This window comes from Notechis scutatus, chromosome 4 (assembly GCF_049901735.1).
Source record: "Notechis scutatus isolate UNSWTSFEM ecotype Mainland chromosome 4, rNotScu1.2, whole genome shotgun sequence".
NCBI classification, from domain to species: domain Eukaryota; kingdom Metazoa; phylum Chordata; class Lepidosauria; order Squamata; family Elapidae; genus Notechis; species Notechis scutatus.
In genome coordinates, this window is record NC_142012.1 from 74,205,226 (window position 1) to 74,230,077 (window position 24,852).

Consider the following 24,852-nt stretch of genomic DNA (forward strand, 5'->3'; position numbering starts at 1 on the left):
GCCGCCGGGAGCCCCGAGAAGCCGAGGCAGCCGGAGGGGGATGGAGAGCGAGGCGCAGCTTTCCCGCGGACCTTGGGAGTTGCCAAGAGACCCGGCCTGCTGCAAAGGGCAAAGGGCTCGCCGTTGAGGGAGGCGGGCGCGTTCCCGGCTTGAGACGTGCGGACCGTGGCCGCCGGGCAGGGGAGTGTGAGCTTTGTAGTCCGAGGCATTGGCCCAGGAGGCGGGAAGACGGACTTGACAGCTGCTGCTGCTGCTGGGCTCCAGGGAGGCTCGGTTCTGGGTAAACATGCTTCAGGTTGGGGTCCTGCCGTGTGTGTGCGTGCGTGTGCGTGCGTGTGTAAGCCTGAAGCTTGCTCTGCGGGCCGTCCCAAACTCTGGAGAAGACGCTTCTTCTCGTCCTTCTTCGAAGCTCCTTTTTCTACCCGCGCTGGCTGCCTCAGCCCATCACACACACACACACACACACACCACACACACCACACACACACACACACACACACACACACACACACACACACCCTCTCCCCGGCAAGAGAAGGGGCTCCCCCTCCGGCTCCTGGAGGGCGAAGGGGGGAGACCTTACCGGCCTCACCTATCCTCGGTGCTTCTGCTTAACCGGCGGCCGGGCGGAGAGTTCGCGCTCCAAGAAAGACGCCAAACCCCACATCTTGTTTGCTAGTGTGGAGCTCGGCATGTGACGCGAATCAGTCCTTGTGGTTTGGGGCAGCCTGTTTTGTGGTTTCACACTCAAGGGGGAACTTCAACAGGGCCCGTCACGAGGGAGCCTTCGCCTCTGGTCCTGGCAGCCTGCGGTTCGGGGCAGAGATCCCCGAACAAGGCAATAATCCCCAAGCAGGTTTTTTGGGGGTGGGGGGTGGGGGGAATGGATGGGAGGGGGGTCTATCGTGTTTAAGGTGTATCCTTTCTCCTTCCCAGTTTAGGTGCTGGGATACTTTCAGTAGAAACACCCCCAGCCCCCCCAGGACTAAAGCAACAAGCAAAAGGATGGAAGCCAATTAATTGGTCTTAGCATAAGGGGAGGCTGGTGAAAATCAGCTCAAGAGCAAACCTCACTGGAGCCAGCCTTGGCATGGATTGCATTCAAGGTCCCTGCCTTGAAAAGTGGGGAACCCCGAACCCTGGTGGCTCATGTCTGGGGGGGCAGGGGGGGCAAGCAGCGTCCTCTTCCACAGGGCAAACACCCCCAGAAACACCCAAGCTTCTCCCAGTTTCCAAGCTCCTTAGAGACTCAAAGCATCTTGTTTGAGTCTTTAAGAAGCTTGGAAAGTGACAAACTGACATGCAAACTGACAAAAGTTTGTAAGTTTGAAGTATAGAATTACCTATGGCAAAACAGTGACATTCTTACGGTTACCAAAAGCCTGAAGGAGACCATACTTATCAGGCGCAGGGTGCTCTTTTATCTTGACAGCAGTCTTGGGTGGAGAAGAAAGAAAAGAAAAAAAGAGAAGAAGAAAAGAAAGAGGAAAGAAAAAAAGAAGAAGAGAGAGACAAGGAAAGCCTTAGGATGCAACCATTGTGTTGAAGAAATGTTGGATGAGAAGGAAGTCCACTGATGTGTTGAACATAAGCCTGACTGAGAGCTTGAGTAGATAATTAGGCAGGAAGCATCGGGTGGGGTGCCCAGTCATGTTCACCCAGAGGAGGGAGGGGTTGCAGTGATGCTATCCTGAAAACAAATTCTTTGCTCTTATCAATGCACAAACAAAATGTTCCCTTGGTCAACAAGGAAGCATTGGTCAACTTGAGGGCATGGGGAAGCGGAGGGCTCAGAGCCTTAAATCTGCAATATAAACTTTTATGAAGGGTGTTATCTAACCTGGCAACAAAACATCTGCAGGAAATAAAAAAAAGCTTGAACGACCCCAAAAGCACAGCAGTTCAACTCTGAGTCACAACTACTACTCTCTATAATACCAGGGGTCTCCAACCTTGGCAACTTTAAGACTTGTGGACTTCAACTCCCAGAATTCCTCAGCCAGCAAAGCTGGCTGAGGAATTCTGGGAGTTGAAGTCCACAAGTCTTAAAGTTGCCAAGGTTGGAGACCCCTGCTCTATATGACAGGAGATGGAAACAAGATTGTTTGGGGCTCAAGGCAGCTGTTGCGTTCATCTGTGAGATGAAGTAGACTCAAGGTGGCTTGAGGCAATTGTCACAGGGAGGGCTTGGTGAGCAGACTGTCCTTCACCCAAATGCCTCTTCTTGGTTGTGCGGCTCCAAAAGATGTTGAGACTTTGGGAAAAGTTCAGAGAAGATCAACTAACACGATCAAAGGCCAAGGAAGACTAAACCATATGAAGAACGGCTGCAGGATTTGAGTTTGGGTAGTCTAAAAAAAAAAAAAGAATTAGGGGTGACATGATTAGCAGTCTTCCAGTATTTGAGGGGCTGCCACAAAAAAAGAGGGGGTCAAATTATTCTCCAAAGCACCAGAAAGCAGGACAAGAAGAAGAGAGAGAAGCAACCTGGAATTAAGGAGAAACTTCCTCACAGTGAGGACAATTCACCAGTGGAACTGCTTGCCACTAGAAGTTGTGGATGCTCCATCCCTGGAGGAAGAAACTGGACAGTCACTTGTCTGAGATGGTATGGGTTCTCCTGCTTGATCGGGGGTTGGACTAGAAGACCCGCTCTATTTTACTCAAATGCATTCCAGGGCAACATGCAGGGTGGCCAGTTCTTAAGCCAAACCTGTCGTCTTTGGGATCCCACTGCAGCTGCAGAGGCAGCCACACCACCCTGGGAACAGCTGCAGGTGGACCCCCAAGGCTGTTTTGGGTCTTCCGAAGAACCGTCTCAGCCCTCCTGATGTTCCTCAGGAATCTTTTAGGATTCATTTGTGCACTTCTGGGCCAAGATGTTTCAGTGGAACAAGTCAAGGAGAAAGCAGGTCCGAATATAGGGTGGTGAGGCTATCTCTTGTGTTCTGGGTCCTTTCCCCCATGTGTGGATGGAAGGAGAAAAACATTCTGACTTGTTGATATGTCCTAGCGCAGGGATCTCCAACCTTGGTAACTTTAAAACCGTTGCAAGTTGAGGACTATGCGTCTTCTAGTTCAGGGGACTCCAACCTTGGCCACTTTAAGGCTTGTGGACTTCAACTCCCAGAATTCCTGAGCTAACATGACTGGAGGAGGAATTCTGGGAGTTGAAGTCCACAAGCCTTAAAGTTGCCCAGGTTGAAGACCTCGGCCTAGCATGTTGACTGCTCCTCTGTGCTTTGGCTAATTGGAGCAAAATAATATTTCAGGAAATAAAAGGTCAGCTTTTAAGCATTTTTACTTTCTTCATGCTTGATGTTATACATGTTCAAGAAGAGCTCCTTTTCCTTCCCATTGCGGTCTAGATATCACAGTATATAATGCACAGCTGCAGTACTGGGAAAGAAATTTTGCCCCAGGGCTGAGGAGGTATAGGCGAACAGCCTTATCAACTTGTATCACTTCTCTGGGAAGAAGCACTCAGGAAAGACAGGTTATTGGGCCACAGAGGAGAATTTGGAAGGAACCTGCTTTGGATTGCTTAAAATTAGAGAGTTGAGCTTTTTGATGGGGACGTTAATGCTTGCTATAAGGGCAGGAGGGGGCAGGACAATTCATTTCTACCTTGCAGCCAGCTTATCTTCCTTTTAAGTTAATGTAAGCAGTAATCCAAAGTCCTTCTCCAGGAATGTTATTTGGTTCACCAAATGGGACAGGGCACCCAGCTCCCTTTAAGGAAGAGAAGCTCAGACTTTTTAACATTAACGTTTCAAGAATTTGCATCGTCCCCTGGAAAGTCTGTTAATTTCTAGTCGGCTGCTTTGTGAAGGCCCAGATCTGGGAGTGCGGAAGGGCAACAAGACTGTGGGGTCAGAAGGGTAAAGGCCGCTTGGATGTGACCCATCTCAGTGCCAACACACATCCCCGAATCAAAATTAGCTGCAGAAATATTCAAGAGCTTCATGTCTTTTCTAGTGCGCAGCATTTCACAAAGAAGTAGATAGGATCCTCTCCTTGGGTTAAGGAGTGGATAAGGAGTAGATGGTGGCAAGCATGACTTTTGCCCTGGCCCAGGGATGCTGCTCCAAAGGGCCACTTTTCTCCTGCAAACGAAAGGCCCTACCTGCAAGAAGCATCGCTGGTGGTCCTTCTAGAGCAGGGCTCTTCAAACTCGACAGCTTGAAGACTTGTGGACCAATTAGCCAAAGCACACAGGAGCAGTCAATACGCCAGGGCAAGGGTCTTCAAACTTGGCAACTTTAAGACTTGTGGACTTCAACTCCCAGAATTCCTCCTCCAGTCATGTTAGCTCAGGAATTCTGGGAGTAGAAGTCCACAAGTCTTAAACTTGCCAAGTTTGGAGACCCTTGGTCTAGAATAGATGTTCAAACCTTCACACTGGCAACCAAGGAAGGGAGCTGTCCAGGCCCCAAAGCCTGCTCAGCAATCTGTATGGAAGCTGCCAAGGCCAGGTGGCCCCACAGCTTCGAGTTCATTCAGGATGAGAGGGACAGGAAGAGGCAGCTTTTGTGGCATCACCTTTAGGGATGTTCCACTTGGCTGACAAAGTCGTAGCTTGGGCAGACCATAGTGTAGCCCAGCGAAGGCGAACCTTTTTGGCAACAAGGGCCAATACAGGAGTGTGTGCGTGTGTGCCGGAAACCAAAAGAGTAGCTCCCTGGCGCACCGCAGAGGAGTGCTGGAAACTGGAAGCTCACCTTCCTGGCACACACATCTGTGCCAGCCACCCGGTCTTCTGATTTCTAACACGCATGGTGTCTAAAGCAGAGGGGGTATTCAGCAGATTCTGACCAGTTTTGGAGAACCGGTAGCGGAAATTTTGAGTAGTTTAGAGAACCGGCAAATCCCACCACTGACTGGCCCCGCCCCCATCTATTCCCTGCCTCCCGAGTCCCAGCTGATAGGCTGGGTCTTCTTTTTTTTTAAAAAAAAAAACAAGTTTTATTAATTTTTAAAACACACAAATTGTCATTATTCATTACATGTTTAAACCTTTTTTCATTGTCAATTTAACAAGTCAGATAAATTATAATTCTGTTTTAAACCATTTCCATACAACATACCAAAACCTCTTATTCAATTTCTCTTTACTTCTCTTTACTCTTATTCAATATCATTATTATTATTTCATCTGTTTCTTTCTGACTTAGTTACCATTATTCTCAATCTATATTTCTACAATTTTTAACTAATTCTCCCCCAAAAAGACATATACACACAACACACAAAACATAAAAAAATCTTTTGGAAAGTAACTTGGACCCAGGTGTCTCTCTCTTCATGGACTTCAATTATATTCATGCTCATCTTACATATCATTACTTATTTTATTTACCATTCTAAGCCTTCTATATTAACTTCCCCACATATTTCACACTTCTTACTTCTATCTTAATTAATCATCTTAATTTGAATCATTATATATATATCTTTTGTCCATTTTTTATCATCCCTTTGTCTCATTCCTTATAAAAAAAAGAAAATAAGTTTCTCCTGAAATCATTAATCAGAGTATGATGCCTTTCTATCTCCCCCCCTAAGTTAATCAAATTAATCTTTAAAATAATATCTAATACCCAATCCGATTTTGCTTGGTACATTCTATCTAACTAATACATCCAACATAATTAAGTACATAATTAGACAATAAATCCAAATATTAAAAAAAGATACTATAATAAAAATTTTATAATAACATCAATACCATAGTCTTATTAAACTCTTTAATTAAAACAATATTCTAAACCTCCCCTATTATTAAGTTTTAAAGCCAATCATTTTTAAACATTTTAACATTTTAATCTCTTATCAACTCTTAAATCATTACAATACTACCATCTCATCTTATGTACCTTGCAAAATCTTTTTTTTTAAAAAAATTATACTTTATCCATTATCCAAAAAAATTTCTTTTTTTCATTTAATTTCAAAACATTGTAGCTTTTCTCCACCTTTTCCCTTTCTTTCTTCTCCCAACAAACCTTTCTACCCCCCCCCTTCTTCTAGCCTCTGCCTTGCCAGCTTCCCTTCTCTGTCGTATTCCTTTTCCCTTTTGTTTACTATCATCATATTGGGTTTGCACCTTATTTTTCCCTTTCTTAAATGTTTTTTTAGATCTTAAGTCCTTAAGTCCTTTAATTTTCTTCTTTTCTCTTCTTTTCTTTTCTTTCTCTCTTCCTTCTTTCTGGATCAAGTTCTGAGATTCATTAAAAATGGCTCCTTTCTTTCTTTCTTGTTCCTCTGCTGTCTTCATCTGTTGTAATGTTTGTTGATAATTAATAAGCGCCATTTCTAAGAAAAGGAAAGCTTCTTCCACACCATCTTTACCATTTTTTTTTGCTTGTTCATATTCTTTTCTTAGTTCCTCAACAGAAAGAGCCATTATAAATCTTTTCTTTTCTTTTCCCCTTCTTTCTTCTTACAACAACCAGAATATTCAAAAGAAAAAAAAGAAAAAATAAAACAGTCCCAAAGTTATCAGTCAGTCCAAACCAAGGCAGAGTTCTCACTTTCTCCTTCTGGGGTAATATCAATCCAAGAGAAAGAAAGTCCAAATCTGTTTAAAATCTTATTGCAATATATTCTAGTCTTCAAATCCTTAAGGCATCTGCTCCAACAAAGTCTTAGCATACAAATGTTTTCTTTTAATCCTCTCTCTTCCCACTCATCGCTTAAAACCAATTTTCACCTAAAAGAAATAGGTTTCTTAATATCCAGTTATTTATTCCGTAGGAAAAGAGGGAAAGCTATCCTTTCAGCACCTTCAAACAGCCGCTTTTTTCCTCTTCTGGCAGGTATTATTCAGAAAGTCATACTTTTCAGGAATTTTATTAGATATGTCTTAGAGTCCTAGGAGCCAAGAAAAACTTTCTCCTCCCAATCACTTTCTCCACTTCCTCCTGCGCATTCTTACCCGGCTGCCAGCTTCTTTGTGGCGGCCATTACAGACCGCCGCTGCACTGTCCTGGGAAAAGGGAGTTCTGCCGGCCAGGGAGGGAGTCTGCAGCACCCCCAAACCCTTCTCCGGATCCCCTACCTTCAGCTGCCCCTGCAGTGCAGCCTAGCTCCGTACCCGGCTGGGTCGGAGCCCCAAAACGGCTAGCGCGGCAGGGATCGCGCAGCTTCGCAAATCCCTGCCGCTCGCGAAGCCGACAAACCGGAAGTCCCCAGGCTGGGTCTTCTTTTGTTGCCCTGCCCAGGAGAACGGAGCTGGAAAGCAGGTGAGTGGGGTGGGGAGGGAAGGGGGATGTTGCAGTAACCTTCCCCTGCCACGCCCACAAAGCCACACCCACAAAGCCACGCTCACAGAACCGGTAGTAAAAAAAAAAATGATTCCCACCACTAGCTGCGAAGACCAGCTGCGCTTCCGGTTTCCGGTGCTACTGTGTGTGTGAAGAACCCGGAAGAGCAATGGGCAACAGCTGGTTTGCCTGGAAAGATGGCTCTTTGTGTGCCACTTCCGGCATGCGTGCTCTAGGTTCACCATCACGGGTCCAGCCAGTAGGCTGTGAGAGAAAACCGTCCATGCTGAATGCAGCTTTTGGTAGCAGTTGGGTGGAAATCAGAAATTGCTGGCGGTTTGCCTTGGCATGGGTTCCCAAGGCCTTGCGTCCTCCTCTTCCTCTTCTCCTACTTGAGCTCAGGTTCATGATGGTCTTCAGTGGGCATGCCTAGCATTGGGTCAGGGGTGTCCTTTCCCCCCCTCCCCCATTTGTTTGTCTTTCTCCCTGCAGAGCTCGTGATCCCTCGGATACCGCTGGAAAATGGTGTTCCAGGAATCCCCCGATGGCGGTTGGGGATGGGTGATAGTCCTCAGCTCCTTCTTCACCCAGTTCTTGTGCTACGGGTCGCCCTTGGCGGTTGGGGTGCTCTACGTGGAATGGCTGGACCTCTTTGGAGAAGGGAAAGGAAAGACCGCCTGGGTCGGATCCCTGGCCAGTGGAGTGGGGCTGCTTGCAAGTAAGTCTGCCTTGCCAAAAGGGAAAGAAATATCTGACCCTTATGTTTATTTTAATCTATCTTAAGATAAGATGAAATAGTTTTATAATGCTGATGTGTCCTATGGAAATCCCAAGTTGGTGTCTTACAATCTGCACTAGATGTCAATTTATGTCTATGGAGATTCTCGGTCATCCAGGTCACGGATGTCCCAAAGGTGCTTTGACAAAAGGCAAAAAGATGGACATGAGCTAGACCCCAATGACCATGAGGAGACACCAAAGAGTTTTCTGTATCTCTTCAGCTACCATTTGGTGGTATCTCTTCCCCCTCCCCCTTCTCTTTTTCAATTATTTCCTTCTTTCTTGGGCTGTTTGTCTCTTGGGGCTTGGATTACATATGATGAGTAAATAAATAGGGACTCTGGTCCTCAGGAATGGTGGAGGAAGGATCCTTGAACACCTTTACAAGCAGCAGTAAAAGAGGAAGTAAAGAAGCAGCAGCGATGGAGTCAAAGGAAGTTCATTGACTTCTCAGATGACCAGCTGTTTCCTTTAAGGAAAGATTTTAAAAATATGGGAAGTTTAATTCAGGTTAAATGAATCTATCTTAAAATAAGATGAAATAGTTTTATAATGCTGGTGTGTCCTAGGGAAATCCAAAGTTGGTGTCCTTCAGCATCTGCTAAATGTCTTTCTAAGATGTCCATTTATGTCTATGGGGATTCTCAGGCATCCAGGTCACAGGTGTCCCAAAGGTGCTTTGACAAAAGGCAACTGGACTTCCTTTGTTTTGGCTTGAAGGCATTTTGCTTCTCATCCAAGATGCTTCTTCAGTTCTGAGAAGAACCGAGGAACTAAAGAACCTTCTTGGATGAGAAGCGAAACGTCTTCAAGCCAAACCAAAGGAAGCCCACTTGCCTTTTGCAAAAGCACCTGTGGGATGCCAAGTGACGCAAAACCTAAATGAGCAACAAGCCAATAAAAGGGGCTCCAAAATGACTCCCAGCAACCAGGCTGACCATCCTCACTGGCTCTCAAGGCACAGAAAGTCCTGCCCAAGGGAGAGGCAGCAGGGAGGGAGGGAGAGAGACACACCTGGCCTGTGGAAAGAGCAGGCTCACTCCCGGTGGTCTCCCTGAGCGATAAGTGGAAAGGTTTCCAAAGAGAAGCTTTTCATATCTATAAACGAGAACAGGGGTCTCCAACCTTGGCAACTTGAAGACCTGTGGACTTCAGGCTGAGGAATTCTGGGAGTTTAAATTCTACAAGTCTTAAAGTTGCCAACCTTGGCAACCTCTGATTTACAAGACCTTTGCTTTAAAGAACTAAAACTCCACTGTAAAAGGAGCTGGCATCTCTTTTGAGTGGGAAGATCAATTCCTGCAGTGGCATTTCACTGCCAAATGACTTACAGCTGCAATCCAGCAAATGTATTAAAAGGAATTTAAGAATAATCATATATCCGCCATCAGCCTGGTCTCTTCAGATAAACTCCTCAAGTTCATGCCATAGTACGAGAAAACACGTTGGCAATGGTTTATGTGGGAATTGTTTTCTATTTCAGTTTAGCAGGCAGTTAAGAGTAGGAACAATTTTGTGGTTTTTCACTTTTTGAGAGCCACATAATAACTGAAGCACCCATGGCTAAAGTTTGCAGCCCCTTTCCTGCAGTTAGGATTGAAAAAAAAACACAAATATATATTTCCATTCTAATCATAGAAACAGCTATTGCATCTTGGCAAGTTTCTAACTTTACATATTAGAGTAGACTATGCGAGAAATAGGGAATCTCTAGAACTGTAATATTTGCACACACAGCATCTTTTGTGTAGGGAAAATTGAAGGCCAGGATTGTGCAAATTAGATAGTTCAGTTCTGTGTATTCACCACAAGAGGAATAAATTACACTAATTTCAAAAAGAATTAAAATAGAAGTTACCATTTGCAGAGTTGGGTTTGTATAAGCTGTTGACTCTCCAGCATGCCTGCATTTAACCTGACTCAGTTCAGTGGAAGGACAAAGAACTATAAAATGTAAAAATATCCAACATGGCTCATAAAAAATAATCTGTTTTTACTTCCAAAACCGTCCTCTAAAATTCTGCAGGACAGACATTGGTAAGGAAATTGGGGAGCACAGGGATTAACATGGGATTTTTGTTTTCAATTGCTTTTAAATATTACTTTAATTATTGTAAACTACTTTGTCTTTTTTGTTTTATAAAAAAAAAAACTATAGTGATGATGATGATGATGATAATGTATTTATTTAAGCCAAGCTTAAATACATGTGTGAGAAGCAGTGAAGGAAAATGCTTTTAAAACTTTACAGTCCAAAAAAAGAGATATACAGATGCAGATTACAGGAGAAGCAATAATTGCTTCTCTATTTGTAGAACAGAGTTGAGTAATAAGAGATTGAATAAATGATCTGGCAGAATTGTATCTATATGCAAATTTCCTTAATGCAGGGCAGGGCTGATAAGAGGTGATTTTTGACAATACCCATTGGAGGTGATTGTTGAGGTAATTCCCCGTTAGGAGAATGAGCGCATACAGGGAGACGTATTTGATAGTAGTGTTTGAATAGTACACATATACAGCACACAGATACACTGTACAGTAAATGTGGGTTTTTACTTCCAGAAACGTTAGGCAAAGTCCAAAACAAGCAGTCCAAAGTCATTCACAGGTAAAATCAGTCAGTTTTCATCCAGGGATAATCCAATAACGAGGTCCAGTGTCAAAAACAGTGTCAAAAATAACTTCTTAGCTCTATGTTGCCCTCTCAGTCTTACTTGTGAGGGAATTTGCACCCATGGTGGAGCTCCAAATGTATGTAGGTAATTTAAATTTGGCTTTCTGCCATGCCAACGAGTGAATGGCAATTCTCCAGTTGTTGTATTTACTACATTGTTTAAAACATGGTGACTACACATTATGGCCTCACCCCACGGTGTTTCAGGTAAAGCTGAATCAGATAACATAGTACGAGCCATGGCTTGCCCTCTTCGTTCTACAAACGAGTTATGTTGTGGTCTGTAAGGTGCAGAACGTTTATGCTCAACACCAGCCAATTTCAACATTGTTTGGAATCTTTTGTTAACAAACTCAGTCCCATTATCAGTAACTAAAGTAATTGCTTTTCATTTTTCTCTCAAAAAGCCTTAGCCAGTTAAAGAAATGTTGGAATGTTTCTGTTTTGTTTTTCATAAGATAGCAGAAACCGTATCGTGAGTAATCGTCCATAATACTCAAAATATAGCAGGCACCTCCTAAACTTGGTTTCTTAGGACCAATTATGTCAGCAAACACAACCTCTAAAGGTTCTTTGGTCTTAAACCCATTTAGTCTGTTTGCAGGAGTAACCTTACTTTTCTCCTGACTATAAGCATTACAGTGTAAATACTTGCTACAGGGTTTCAATTTTACTCCCTCTGACAATTCAACAGTTTGTTTGAGCATTTTGAAATTAATATGCCCTAGATATCTATACAGTAAATGTATACATTCATCATGTGGCTTAACATTGTTATAAACTTAGCCATGTTCAATTGGTCATCATGTATTACATATAAATCATTCTCTAAAGTAGCAGTAACACTTTTACCCTCTTTCTCTATTATACAGTTATCTCCCCTAAAGGTTACTACATAACCAAGATTAAAGCCCTTACTGATAATAAATTAAATTTTAGTTTAGGTACATATAACATAGTTAAATGTTATACAAGGACAATATGCAGTACCTTCACCTGATGCGTTCATCTTCCATCCATTTGCCAATGATACATGTTGTTTACTCATGGACATCTTTACAAACCTGTTTCTATCTTTAGTAATGCATTGTGATGTTCCACTATCAACAACCCACAAATCATGGTTTACAGTTGAATTGCTAGACATAGCTAAACTAACATTCTTCTTGGCCTTCTGGTGATTACCAGTATTCTGTTGTTTTCCCTTCTTACAGAATCTAGCTATATGTCCCCTAGCCCCACAAGAAAAACATTTCCTAACAGTATAGGCAGTTGAAGATAAATCCTCTTCTTGTGGTTGTTCCTTCCTCAGTTGGTCCCTATCCAGTCGTCTTCTTGCTTCTTCTAACAATCTTCCAATTATGTCAGTCAATGTCAGTTTATCTCTGGGCAGGACTTCCAGTGAAGATACATAATCATCATAACTTTTATCCAACGAGGAAAGAATGATGTAAACTTGATGCAGCTCTGAAAATATCAGTTCTTTTTCATGTAGCTCTTGAAAAGTTCTTTTCATGAAGTTTAAATGAGCTAACATATCTCCACCTTTCAGAGGGCGTGCTCTAAACAGTTTACGTGTAAGATGTATGTGTGCACCTACACTGTCACGAACATAAATTTTCTTCAAATTCTCCCAACACCTAGCAGCAGACTCTTCTCCACGAATATGGACTAGTTGCTGGTCACTCAGTGTTAGTCCAATTATACAAAGAGCTCGTTCGTTGTTCTGTTTAAAGTCAGCAAGCTTCTTGGCATCGTCCTCATTTTCTGGATCCCAAGCATTTACATCCGCTGGGTCTTGAACTACATTCCATAAACCTTCTCTACGCAGAAGTAGACTGCACTTCATAGACCAGGAAACATAGTTTGTTCCATCCAACCAGGTTATCAGTGATAGACTTGTTGAAGTGTCTTGTGCCATCTTTACCAGGATAGTAACCCACAATTAAACAGTAAACAGCTGTCTGTATACAGTACCATGCATTCACACTAACTCTCAGTTATCTGAGCCTGGTATGGCCTGGGCCCATAACCAGTGTTGAAGTAATTCCCCGTTAGGAGAATAAACGCATACAGGGAGACATATTTGATAGTAGTGTTTGAATAATACACATATACAGCACACACATACACTGTACAGTAAATGTAGGTTTTTACTTCCAGAAACGTTAAGCAAAGTCCAAAATAGGCAGTCCAAAAGTCATTCACAGGTAAAATCAGTCAGTTTTCATCCAGGGATAATCCAATAACAAAGTCCAGTGTCAAAAACAGTTCAGTAACAGACTTACATCAAATCCAGAAATAGCAGTCAATTAGGAAAAATGGAGGAATGGCAATACTTTCCAACAGAAGGAAACAGAGACTCACTCACTTCACTGAGACTCTTCTGAGACTAACACTAAACAACCCAGGTTTCTGGCTCCATCTTATGGCCGCTTGAGTAACCACACCCAATTGCAGTTTTTAGCATGCTCTTAAAGAGACAGTTTTAAAATGTTTATCCTGGTTTATATATTTCCATCCCAAATACCTGTTAGGTGACTTATATTCCTAACAGTGATAATAACTTCTCTGATATCTAAAATAATGATTTTGACCTTGGTGTATTTTATAAAAGTATCACAATGACTTTGCATACCTTAAAGGTGTTAAACAATACAAAGGCTTGTTGGATAGTTGTGTGAGTCACAGCAAAGGAGATGGTTGCTGGTCCTTTTGTAACTGCTTTGTGGTAAAAATAGATTCAAAAGTGGAAACACGAATGTATTGGAAGCCTGTAGGTTTAAAATTCAAGCACAGAAGAATAGAAAAGCAGGAAGAACAGTTGAGGGAGAAGAAAAAGAGAGGCAGGAATGGAAACAGACCCTCCCCATGAGTGGCAGAGAGAAGTGTGACTCTCAGAAGAACATCAGCCTTTGTTGCTTGTAAAACGCTGAGAGAGGAAGGAAGCTGCCTCCACTCAACAGAATAACTGAATAACAGAATTGGAAGGGACCATGAAGGTCTTCTAGCCCAACCCTTGCTCAAGCAGGAAACCCTGTACCATTTCAGACAAACGGTTGTCCAGTGTCTTAAAAAACGTCCAATGATGGAGCACTCACAACTTCTGAAAGCAAGCTGTCCCACTGATTAATTGTTTTCACCGTCAGGAAATTTCACCTTAGTTCTAGGTTGCTTCTCTCCTTGATTAGTTCCCATCCGTTGCTTCTTGTTATCCTTCAGATTCTTTGGTAGACTTGGTAGAGAAAGGCTGGGAACTGAGGTTTTAAGGTCCCCAAGAGATGCTTCGCCTGGGAAGGTCATGAGGCCCTAGAGCAAGGCTTCCCAACCATGGCAACTTTCCGTCATGGGGACTTCAACTCCCAGAACTAAACCCGTCTGAGCCTCAAGTTCAGGCAAGAGGACCAAAGACAGGAGGGGTGGATGAAGGGACTCCACTTTTAACAAAAGAAAGTTCTTCCTTGGAGCTCCCCTGTGTTGCAGTTGTTGGACTGCTTCTGCCTCATCATGCATGGACATCGCCTTCATTCCTGGACAAATTGGCTTTGCAGAAACCTGAAGACACTTTCCCCAAAGTCAGCAGACATGGACAGCATTGCATGAAAGAACAAAGGTGGCCCTTCTTCAGCTTCTTCTGCTTGTCCATCCCAAGCTGATGGGCCCTAGGGAGTTTAGGGTGGTGCTCCCGCCCATCTAACTCACTCAGTGTCCTGCCCCACCTCACTTCCCTGCTGCAAAATCCTTTCATGGGAAAGCATAATCCGTGATGAACAGATCAAAACCACAAACAGTTCTAGATGTTTGCCGTTGTAAGAGTGGTGAACCTTGTCTAGCCGTCGGCTCCTGGTGCCAAGTCATGAAAAGGCACAGAAATGCACAAGACCCACTTAGTGGCTCTCTGTTTTACGGATTACCTTTGGTCTTGAGCAGTGGTGGGATTCAAATAATTTAACAGCTGGTTCTCTGCCCTAATGATTTCTTCCAACAACCAGTTCACCAAACTGCTCAGAAAGTTAACAACCGGTTCTCCTGAACTGGTGCAAACTGGCTGAATCCCATCACTGGTCTTGAGTTTGTTTAAATTAAAATGATACATTAGGCTGGAAACTGAAACTTCTAAAAGGCTTAAAACTGGTCAATGGGTCCCAGATCTCACTCTTAGTCTATCCTCCCATCAACTCTCTGTTGAGTTTCCTTGAAACAATCTCCACCTCCTGATTTCTGTTCCAGTCAATTCTGGCTGTTTTAACTCATGCAAAGCGGTGGAGAAAGATAGCAAGAGTAGAGATACCACAAATCCACGGAGGGGGACAGTTGGAAGTGAAGGAATTATTGCCCCCCCCCCAGAAATTGTTGCAGAGTTGCAAATTAAATCGTGCCATCTCCTCATATGGTTTGGTTCAGTTTAAGAAGTCTACAGTCCTCTGAATCGAAAATCAGCCTCATGGTCCTCAGTCGGACTGATCCCTGGGAAGGCACACAGGACATTGGATGGTGCAAATGGGAGTTTATCTAAACACTTGATGGGAAGGAAAAGTTTATGGAGGGTTTTGTACCTGCTGACAGGCAGAGAGTGGGAGGAACCAGTTGCTGATGTGTGTATTGGGCGATGGGTTTATTGGTTAAGCCCATAGATCAGGGGTCGCCAACCGTTTGGACCTCAGCCACCACCAAACTCATTCTTTTAAATCCTGCGGACCACTAATATGATATTTTTTTTTAAAAAAAAGATAATATATTTAATATAACATTTTTAATTTTTTTTTTATATTAAGCCTCGGAGACACCGCAGTGTCTCCAAGGCTTCGATGTTGGGAGAGGCAGCGAGGGCTGGAGGAGCCGAGAGCTGCACAAGGCTCCGTGTCCCTTTCCCTGCCTACCTGCAGGTGGGCATGTGGGGGGAGGGGGGAGGAAAGAGAGAGAGAGAGAGAGAGAGAGAGAGAGACGGGAGCAATCCAAAACTGGAGAATTAATGGGGAGAGCTGACAGTGGGCACCGGGGGAGGGGACTGTTGTTGCCGCCGCTACCGTGTGTGGGAGCTGGTTGGCACGTGCATCTCAGGGTCCCTCGAAGAGCCGGGAGATGCGAGAACTGTGCGGCCCAGATTAATTTCTTTCGGGGGCCATTTCTTCTGCAGCCCACCAACATTTTTCTGCGGCCCATCAATGGGCTGTGGCCCGCTAGTTGGCAACCACTGCCATAGATTATAATCTTATATATATGCACAGTTACCTGAGCATTAGCCAGATAATTCCCTTTAGGGCAATATCCTTGCTGACCTGTGACACAGAGCGGAGGGGGCTTGGCATGGTTTGGCATGGTGCAGCTCCACCACAGCTCCATTGTGGTCCTCAGAGGCTTAGTTGGTGGTAGAACATTCCTGGTGTAAAAAGGATGCAATAAGCATTAAAATACCTTGAGGGAGAGCTCTTCTTTTTGGATTTAAGAGAAGTCAACCCATCTCTCGACCGGCTCCTTTTAAACATTTGAAATAAGATTGTGCCTGTGTTTTTCTCTCCTCCCCGATTGTCCCCCTGAAGGTCCCATCTGCAGCACCTGTGTCTCCGCTTTTGGTGCACGGCCAGTGACCATCTTCAGTAGCTTCATGGTTGCAGGAGGCCTGATGATGAGCAGCTTTGCTCCCAATATCTACTTTCTGTTTTGTTCCTATGGAATTATTGTTGGTAAGAAAATTCACAGGGTCCTCTTTGTCCCCACCAGATAGCAAGAGAATCAAATGCTCAGGAGTTAAAGGCATCTTCTAGAAAGGGGATTTTCAACCTGGACCCTAATCTTCCCTGGTGGGTGGCTGAATTCCCAAGAGACTTGCAGACCCCATGCCAGAATTTGCCTGATATTCAGGTGAACAGTGCAGGTGTTTGGGGAACCCTCCAGAATGGTTCCCTGTGTCCTTTCATTGAAAATTAAATATATTAGTCCCTATTAGACTATAAGCTGGAGGAACAGATGATGGTGGCATGGGCCAAAAATTTCAGACATAACATTGAATTGGCTAGACAGCAAAGTCTCTGGGGGGGAAAAAAGGAAATTAACTTTAGCTACATCATACAAGGAAAATTTATACAAAATGTTCTACAGGTGGCATTTTCCTCCAGCAAGACTTGCTGAAATGTTTAGAAACTTATCACCAAAATGCTGGAAGTGTAAGGATTGACCAGGTACATACTTCCACATGTGGTGGACATGTAATCAAGCAATGAAATATTGGCAACAGACATGGGTAGAGCAAATGGCGGGAGAACATATTCAATTTAAGCCAGAACTATTCCTTTTAGGAATATAATGACAGAAAGTCACAGCAAAGGCATAACTTATTTAATAATACATGAACTGACAGCGGTGAGAATAGTCTATGCACAATATTGGAAGAATGAAAACATGCCACCAGAAAGAGAGATAATAAGAAAAATTCTGGCTTGTGCAGAACTGGATAGACTTACTCTAGAACTGAAAAATAAGGGGGAATCAGAATATTATGATACTTGGAATAAGTTTTATCAATGGTTGCAGAAGAGAGGGGAAGGTCGGAACAAAAATAATTACGACAAATGGACCTATATTGTGAATACTGTACTAATAATATGAATGTTAATGATTTAGTAATATCTTTGTATGTATGGCAGAGTGATGCCAGAACAGCCACACTGTGTTTGATACTGAAAAACAATAAAAAATATATTAAAAAGAAAAAAGAAAATTAAGTATATTAGCCAAGAATTCTGGGGCACTGATCATATGCCATGAACTTTTCTTTGCCTTTAGGACTTGGATGTGGCTTATTGTACACAGCCACCATCACAATCACGTGCCAGTACTTTGACAAACGTAGAGGCTTTGCGCTGGGTCTCATTTCCACAGGTACGTTCTTTTACCTGATATTGATCTCAGGGTGGAATGAATGACTTTATGCAGTAGTTTGGTTGACTGAGATTATATCCTCCAAACGCCAAAAGTCAGTCTGCATTTATCACGGTTAACTATTACTTCTGATCAGTTTCAGGTTCCACTTCCATAATTTTATCATGAAGGTGCTGTTGGTCCTTTGGATGAGCTAGATCTTGAAAGGATAATTAAAGAGAGGAAGAGAGAGAGAGGGAGAGAGAGAGAGAAAACGGGCTCAGCCAGGAATGAGTGATCTGATTCAGTCTTTGCTTTCTTCAAGTCTTTGAGCCACAGTAGTGCAATGGTTAGAGTGCAGTACTTCAGTCTACTTCTGCTGGCTGCTGGCTGCTTGCAATTTGGCAGTTCAAATCTCACCAGGCTCAAGGTTGACTCAGCCTTCCATCCTTCCCAGGTTGGTAAAATAAGGATCCAGATTATTGGGGGCAATAGACTGACTCTATAAACTGCTTAGAGAGGGCTGTAAAAGCACTGCAAAGCAGTATATAAGTCTAATTGCTATTGCTATTGCTTTCTGGAAAATTGGTGTTTTGATCAGTGGTGAGATTCAAAAACTTTTACTACTGGTTCTGTTGGTGGGCATGGCAGGGGAAGGATACTGCAAAATCCCCTTTCCATCCCCACCCCACTTTCCAGCTCCGTTCTCCTGTGCAGGGCAACCAAAGAAGACCCAGCCAATCAGCTGGGACTTGGGAGGTAGAGGAGAGATGGCGGCAGGGCCAGTCAGAGGCGGTATTTGCCAGTTCTCCGAACTACTCAAAACTTTCTGCTACCGGTTCTCCAGAACTGGTCAGAATCTGCTGAATCCCACCTCTGCTTTTGGTATTATTGCTTTGCTCTGCAGCTTTTTACATAATTTTTACATTACATTTATTACGTTGGCAGCCAAGGCACAGCAGACGGCAACATGCATCTACTGACCTGCTCTTCTCTTCTTCCAGGCTCCAGCATTGGCCTTTTCATCTATGCCGCCTTACAGAAAGAGCTGATTGAACTGTATGGGTTGGATGGCTGCCTGCTGATCACTGGTGCTCTCTCTCTAAACATCCTACCTTGTGGCAGCCTGATGAGGCCTCTGCCGGTGGTCCAGAAGCCCGATCCGGAGAAGGTTCCAGATCAATACCTCCTTTACCCCAGAAAAGAGAAGCCCTCCCATGAAGAACACGTCACCATACCCGAGAAGGCCCAGAGTGAGGGGAAAGGGGAGAACCAGGGGCCGCTCAGCAACCACCAAGCGAATGGACTCCCAGTTCACAGCCAGCTGCTCTTGGCCGCCTCAAGAGAAGCAGACAGCTACCCAAAGAAAGTGGCAGAACAAACTTACCTCTGCAAACAACTGGCTAAGCAGAAGTGGGGCCTGTATTTAAAGTACTGGGAGGACACCCTGAGCCTTTTTCAAAACAAAGTCTTTTCTGCCCTCTTCATTGCCATCTTCCTCTTCGACGTTGGCAGCTTCCCTCCTTCCTTGCTCATGGAGGACGTGGCGAGGAGCTCAAATATCACGGAGGGGGACGGCGTCATCCCTCTGATCTCCATCATTGGCATTATGACTGCTGTGGGGAAGCTGGCCCTGGGCGCCCTGGCGGATGTAGACTGGATCAATGCTTTGTATCTCTACGTCCTGACGTTGATCTTGATGGCGGGAGCCCTGGTGTTAATCCCCTTTGCCCAGAGCTACAGCACTCTGGCAATCCTTTCGGGGGTTTTAGGGTTCCTGGCGGGAAACTGGTCGATTTTCCCATATGTCACAACCCAGACGGTGGGGATCGAGAAACTGACCCATGCCTATGGCATATTGATGTTTTTCGCCGGGCTTGGAAACAGCCTTGGACCCCCAGTTGTAGGTAAGTCAGCATTTCAGCCAGATGCTGTTCCTTCCTTTCCAAAATGGCCGCCTGCTAGTGGAGTTGTAGCATTATTCTGTTACAATGGAAAAGCAGAGCGGTGTGTTCTCGGTAGCCTTAAAAACTCGTATCCCGGTTTGTGCTCCATACAGTAACCCTTTCCACCTCTGTGATACAACAGCCGGCAAGAGTAGAGCCATTGGCTGCAATTGTGGCTTGTCAATCACTTGGGTTCAAAACACTGGCATCCTTCACTGGCAGTTTCCTGAGCAACTAAATTTGACATATAATCCCAGTTGGAAGGGGACCTTGTCTAGTTCTAAGGCCAACCCCCAACCCAAGCAGGAGACCCTACATCATTTCCGACAAATGGAAGTCCAGTCTCTTATTGAAAGCCTCCAGTGATGAAGCTCCCACAATGTCCAAAGGGAACTTCTGTTCCATGGGTGGATTGTTCTCACTGTCAGAAAATTCCTCCTTATTTCCAGGTTGAATCTCTCCTTGATCAGTTTCCATCCATTATTCCTTGTCTGGCCTTGGAGTGCTTTGGAAAATAGCTTGACCCCTTCCTCCTCTCTGTGGCAGCCCCTCAAATATTGGAGGACTGCAATCATGTCTTCCCTGGTCTGGTCATGCTCTGGTGTGGCCTTTTTATGGAAGAAGGAATCTTCTTTAATGGCAGGGATGGGTGGGAGATAAAGAGGGTTTGGATCTGTTTCTGGCATTTCTTTGTGTTCTCTTTCAGGTTGGTTTTATGATTGGACTGCTTGTTATGACCTGGCTTTCTACTTCAGTGGCCTGTGTGTGCTCTTCGGAGGGCTTCTCCTCCTGGTGGCTGTGCTTCCCTGTTGGCCTGGGACAAACCCTACTATTGGCCCAAACCCCTATTCCTCCACAGCTGCCTCCCGAGTGTAAATGGAATAGTTGCTGCTGTTTTTATACCGAGACTTTTAGTAAACTTTTACATCTATTTATAAAGGTTTTTAAGACACTTTTGATACTTCTTTCGAAACACTTGGACCTTTGAGCCAAAACATCAAGTCCTGGCCATGGCAACTTAAGTTCCAACAACACGACGGGGCCTTATGCTTTGCCATTGCCCATCATTAGCCACGCACTGCTTGTGCCTAGGAGTGACAATGCCGGATTGCAACTGACCAAGAGACTTTGAAGGTGTGGTGAAGCTGAGCTCTTGAGACGGAGCTTCTCTTGACGAGCATCCTACTCCATCTGAGGCTGAGTGTGCAAGCCGGGGCAAGTGTGCAAAACGTTGGATCAGCCTCCTGAAGGAGGTTCCTCTTCTCATTCACCTTGTATTGTTACTACAGTTTTGCTAGGTATTTTCTGGTGCAACCGATGTATTTTATACTCATTGACATGTAATATTTGTACTTAATTTTGTCCAAGTTGGCACAGTACTTCTTCCCTCTTTAGGAATCTTAATAATATTGCTTGGTAAGGGGTGGTGGAGGAAATACACCACCCTGAGTGTTGTGAAAGTGACCGAAGATCCTGTTTTCTCTGAGGAATCTGGTGAATTGCCAAAAGATTCCACGATCTATGAAATAAACAGCACAACAAGAATGTAGCATTTAATACCAATGAAGATGTTGGATGGCAAAAAAAAAAGTTACTGCATCTTGCATTAGGAACTGTTCAAATGATTCAACTGAAATCTATAAAGCCAATTTATTAAAGAAACCACCAATTGCAGAACTGAAATATTGGTTTTATTTTATTTTTACAAATTCAAGACAAGATTTCCCTAGGGATCTTATAACATTGCAATGTAGCAAAGCTCCTGGTTAAGAACGTCAAGGCTCCATTACATTAGAAGAAGAAAAACAAATCCATCTCTAAAGTTTCCAAAGAAATCTTGAAATTTTCCTTGAAATCTGACTTGGTCTAAATCTGACCAGATTGTTCCAAAATGGTTTATTATTTCATTTAACATTAAACAGGCTTCCAATAAACCAATTAGCTGGTTGAGGAAGGAGCACTATATACAAATCCTTGTCCAGGATGGCATAAGGACTCTTGCCTTGGGCCCTGCACTAGAACAGGAGTCGGCAAACTTTTGGTCCTCAGGGACCACCAAACTCATAATTTTAAATCCCGCGGACCAGTAATAGGAATTTGGACTGACAGCGGCTTGCTGACGGTGGGAAAGTCAGTCCCGTATTCCGAAGCTACAGTAGTCACAGGACTGGCCCTTTGGTTATCCTGGAGCAGCTGCTCCTCCACCTGGGTGCACCGGCCTGCCATGGACTGGAGGAGCTGTTCTGGGATGACCAAGGGGCCAGTCCTGTGACTACTGCAGCTCTGGAATATGGAGCCGACTTTCCCACCAATGTCAGCAAGCCACCCCGGGGCGGATTTCCCTCCCTAGCCATTGCTCTTACCTTCCAGTTCCAGCTCACATGGCTCTACTCAAAGTAAGGTTTGCACTCGGCCGAAGGGTGGGGACCAGTGGGTGGAGGGCCATGTGGGTGGCACAGCCTTGGGTTCCCACACAGCCTGGATTAATTTTTTTTTCAGGGGGGGGGCATTTTTCTATGGACCACCAAAATTTTCTTGCAGACCACCAGTGGTGCCTGGCCCACCAGTTGATGACCACTGGACTAGATGACCTTCAAGGTCACTTCCAGCTTTAGGATTCTTTGTGAATAACAGTAGGGTTGCTGGTAAGCTATTGAATCCTCTGCAGAAATAAATGGGGCTTCCCTTGTAAATTCATGTAGCTTACTCAGTGGCATTCATATTGATCATACTCATTGTTGTCAAATTAATTCTTACTGCATGGACAACATGGATGCGAATAGGTGTGTAAAAGAAAAGCAGTTTGGTAAGGAAGAAGTCTATTTCTTTAGGCAAGGAGCGTACAATAACCAGGACAGCAATTCCTTTTGAACCCGTCCATATAATGAAGCCTACGGTGCAAATTTCTCCACTGTCCATCACAGAGGGACTTTTACGTGACTCTTTGCTTGTCTCTGGCTCTCTTCCAGCTGTCCATTCATGTAAGTCAAACCCATTGAGCCCTGTTAAAAAGCAACAAAGGGCACTTTCGCTCCCGTTAGATCTTTGGCTCCTCTCTCTCTTGCAGCTCAACCAATGATCATCTCTGCTTTGTGATCGTGTCTGGCTCTACAGACCTTGAAATGCTGACAACCACATTGTGGCGGCTCTTGGGAGGGGAAGGGAGGTCCTCTCCATGGAGCATCATGCCATGGAGTGATACTCCATAGAGCCTCAGTGGTGCAGTGGTTAGAATGCAGTACTGCAGGTCTTCTTTGGTTGCCCTGCACAGGAGAACGGAGCTGGAAAGCAGGTTAGTGGGGGTGGGGAGGGAATGGGGATTTTGCAGTATATCCTTACCCTGCCACGCCCACCAAACCACACCCACAGAACAAGTAGTAAAAATTTTTGAATCCCATCACTGGGCAGCTTATGTGAAATGCTCAAAAGCTCATCCACGTCCACAGGTTCTGGAGTTGTCAAATGATGGATGATTACCAGCAGAAGCTTCCTTTGGGGGTGGTGATTCTGCCCGAAATGCTGGGACACGAATGCCATGGCCTGAATTGGGCCCTGATAATGATCTTCTTCTGGAGAGAATGGCTTCAGAGAGAATCCTGGAGCTCAGCAAAGTTCTCACAAGCCTCACTGAGGGCACTTAAGAGGCCCCAGGATTTTTCTACGCTGGCCTTTGCTTTGATTTGCAAGACTGGGGAGATGCGAGTTCTAAACCTATTATCCTATTTTGCACTTTCTTTATTGCGTATCATTGCATATATTTGTTTTATTGTCCCCTTGGATGCAGTTATTGATTGCACCTGTCATAAAGTCTCCTCAGTAAAACAGTTTATACATTCACAAATATACATGTAAATATTTGGCATATTTGAGCCTCGGTGGCGCAGTGGTCAGAGTGCAGTACTGCAAGCTACTTCTGCTGCCTGCCAGCTGCCTGCAATTTGGCAGTTGGAATCTCACCAGGCTCAACGTTGACTCAGCTTTCTATCCTTCGGAGGTGGGTAAAATGAGGAGCCAGATTGTTGGAGGCCATAGGCTGACTCTGTAAAACTGCTTAGAGAGGGCTGGAAAGCACGGTGAAGCGGTATATAAGTCTAAGTGCTATTGCTATTGCTATACAGGCAATTGGCTGGGCTTCAGACACAACAATCAATTTGCTCCTGTGTCAGCCTGCAGTCAGCTCCCTGGACTGTCACTGTGAGAATGGGACAAGCCAGAAGCCGACACTGGACTGGCATGTGGGGTGTTTTCAGTTTGCGTGATAGGAAGGAAGGTGAGGGTGAGTGGGCAGCAGGGGGGGTTCCTCTTCCCTTTGTCAAGCACTGTGCAATCAACACCTGTTGCCCAATGAGTGCTCTGCTCTCAGAAGATGCTTCCTTTACGCCAGAAGTCTCCAACCTTGGCAACTTTAAGACTTGTGGACTTCAACTCCCAGCTATGCTGGCTGGAGAATTCTGAGAGTTGAAGTCCACAAGTCTTAAAGTTGCAAGTTTGGAGACCTCTGATTTAAGTGGAGGAGAAACTTCAACGTTAGGAGTGTAATTTCAGGCTAGTTTTGTCGCTGATGGAATGTGGCCTTGATGATGACACAAAGGGGAGAGATTAAGGCAAGGGGGAGTTAACCTCTGATGCCTCTGCTGTCTTCTGGTTCATATTGGAACCTTCACTGCAAGTCTCATGGCTGGTGGGATTTAAGGCAGGAGTCCCCAAACTTGGCAACTTTAAGACTTGTGGACTTCAACTCCCAGAATTCTGTGCTGTCTGGAGAATTCTGGGAGTTGAAGTTCACAAGTCTTAAAGTTGCCAAGTTTGGGGACCTCTGCTTTATGCACACATAATGCCTGATAACCAAGTGTGATCTGTGGTTATGTTACCATCGCCCAGAGACAAAGCATCAATTTCCAAAGATGCCCACACAACGCACACAAAGAACTGGCAGAGGTTAAATCATGCCATCATGGCCTCCATATTGACTTTTTGTTTCCTGCGAAGGACTGTATACACCTGATGACTTGGCATTCCCCAAATTCTGGGTCCTGGGCCCCAGAAGATTTCCTCTGACCCCAACTATTCCCTTTCCCTAACAAACTATAGATCTAAAAACTTGGGTTGCCTCTTCGCAGAAGGAAGACTCTGGAAAGGTCCCCACAATGGAGTCATTTCTGCCTTTCTTATGCACCAGGGCTCTCCAGTTTGCCACTCCACTTAATCCTGTCAGTGCCTGCTGCTGCCCAGAGAGAAATGCCGGAAGTCATGGCTTCCTGGTGTGTATGTGTATGCAGGATGCCATGGCAACCTCCTTAGCTTGGACATCCCAGGGAGTTTCTGT

At 44.5% G+C, this 24,852-nt stretch overlaps 1 protein-coding gene and 1 long non-coding RNA gene across 5 annotated transcripts in view; one reads left to right on the forward strand and one right to left on the reverse strand.

Annotated features, from left to right (window-relative positions):
• The window catches only part of LOC148130787 (uncharacterized), a 40,524-nt gene extending 26,153 nt beyond the window's left edge, over positions 1–14,371 (reverse strand). Inside the window, exon 1 of the long non-coding RNA XR_015749310.1 lies at positions 13,120–14,371. This is a non-coding gene — a long non-coding RNA (uncharacterized LOC148130787). The remainder of the gene's footprint in view (positions 1–13,119) is intronic.
• The window catches only part of SLC16A9 (solute carrier family 16 member 9), a 31,961-nt gene extending 10,083 nt beyond the window's left edge, over positions 1–21,878 (forward strand). For 2 of the 4 annotated variants that reach the window (XM_087963826.1, XM_087963828.1), the window contains exons 2-6: positions 7,758–7,983; positions 16,263–16,406; positions 17,506–17,601; positions 18,585–19,487; positions 20,233–21,210. In XM_087963826.1, coding sequence (XP_087819952.1) covers positions 7,788–7,983; positions 16,263–16,406; positions 17,506–17,601; positions 18,585–19,487; positions 20,233–20,402 — 1,509 coding nt within the window. In that variant the 5' untranslated portion in view covers positions 7,758–7,787 and the 3' untranslated portion in view covers positions 20,403–21,210. Of the gene's footprint in view, positions 1–7,311; positions 7,984–16,262; positions 16,407–17,505; positions 17,602–18,584; positions 19,488–20,232 lie in introns of those variants that run through there. The other 2 variants (XM_087963827.1, XM_026674228.2) reach the window with 2 other exon arrangements.
• The last annotated feature ends 2,974 nt before the right edge of the window (positions 21,879–24,852 follow it).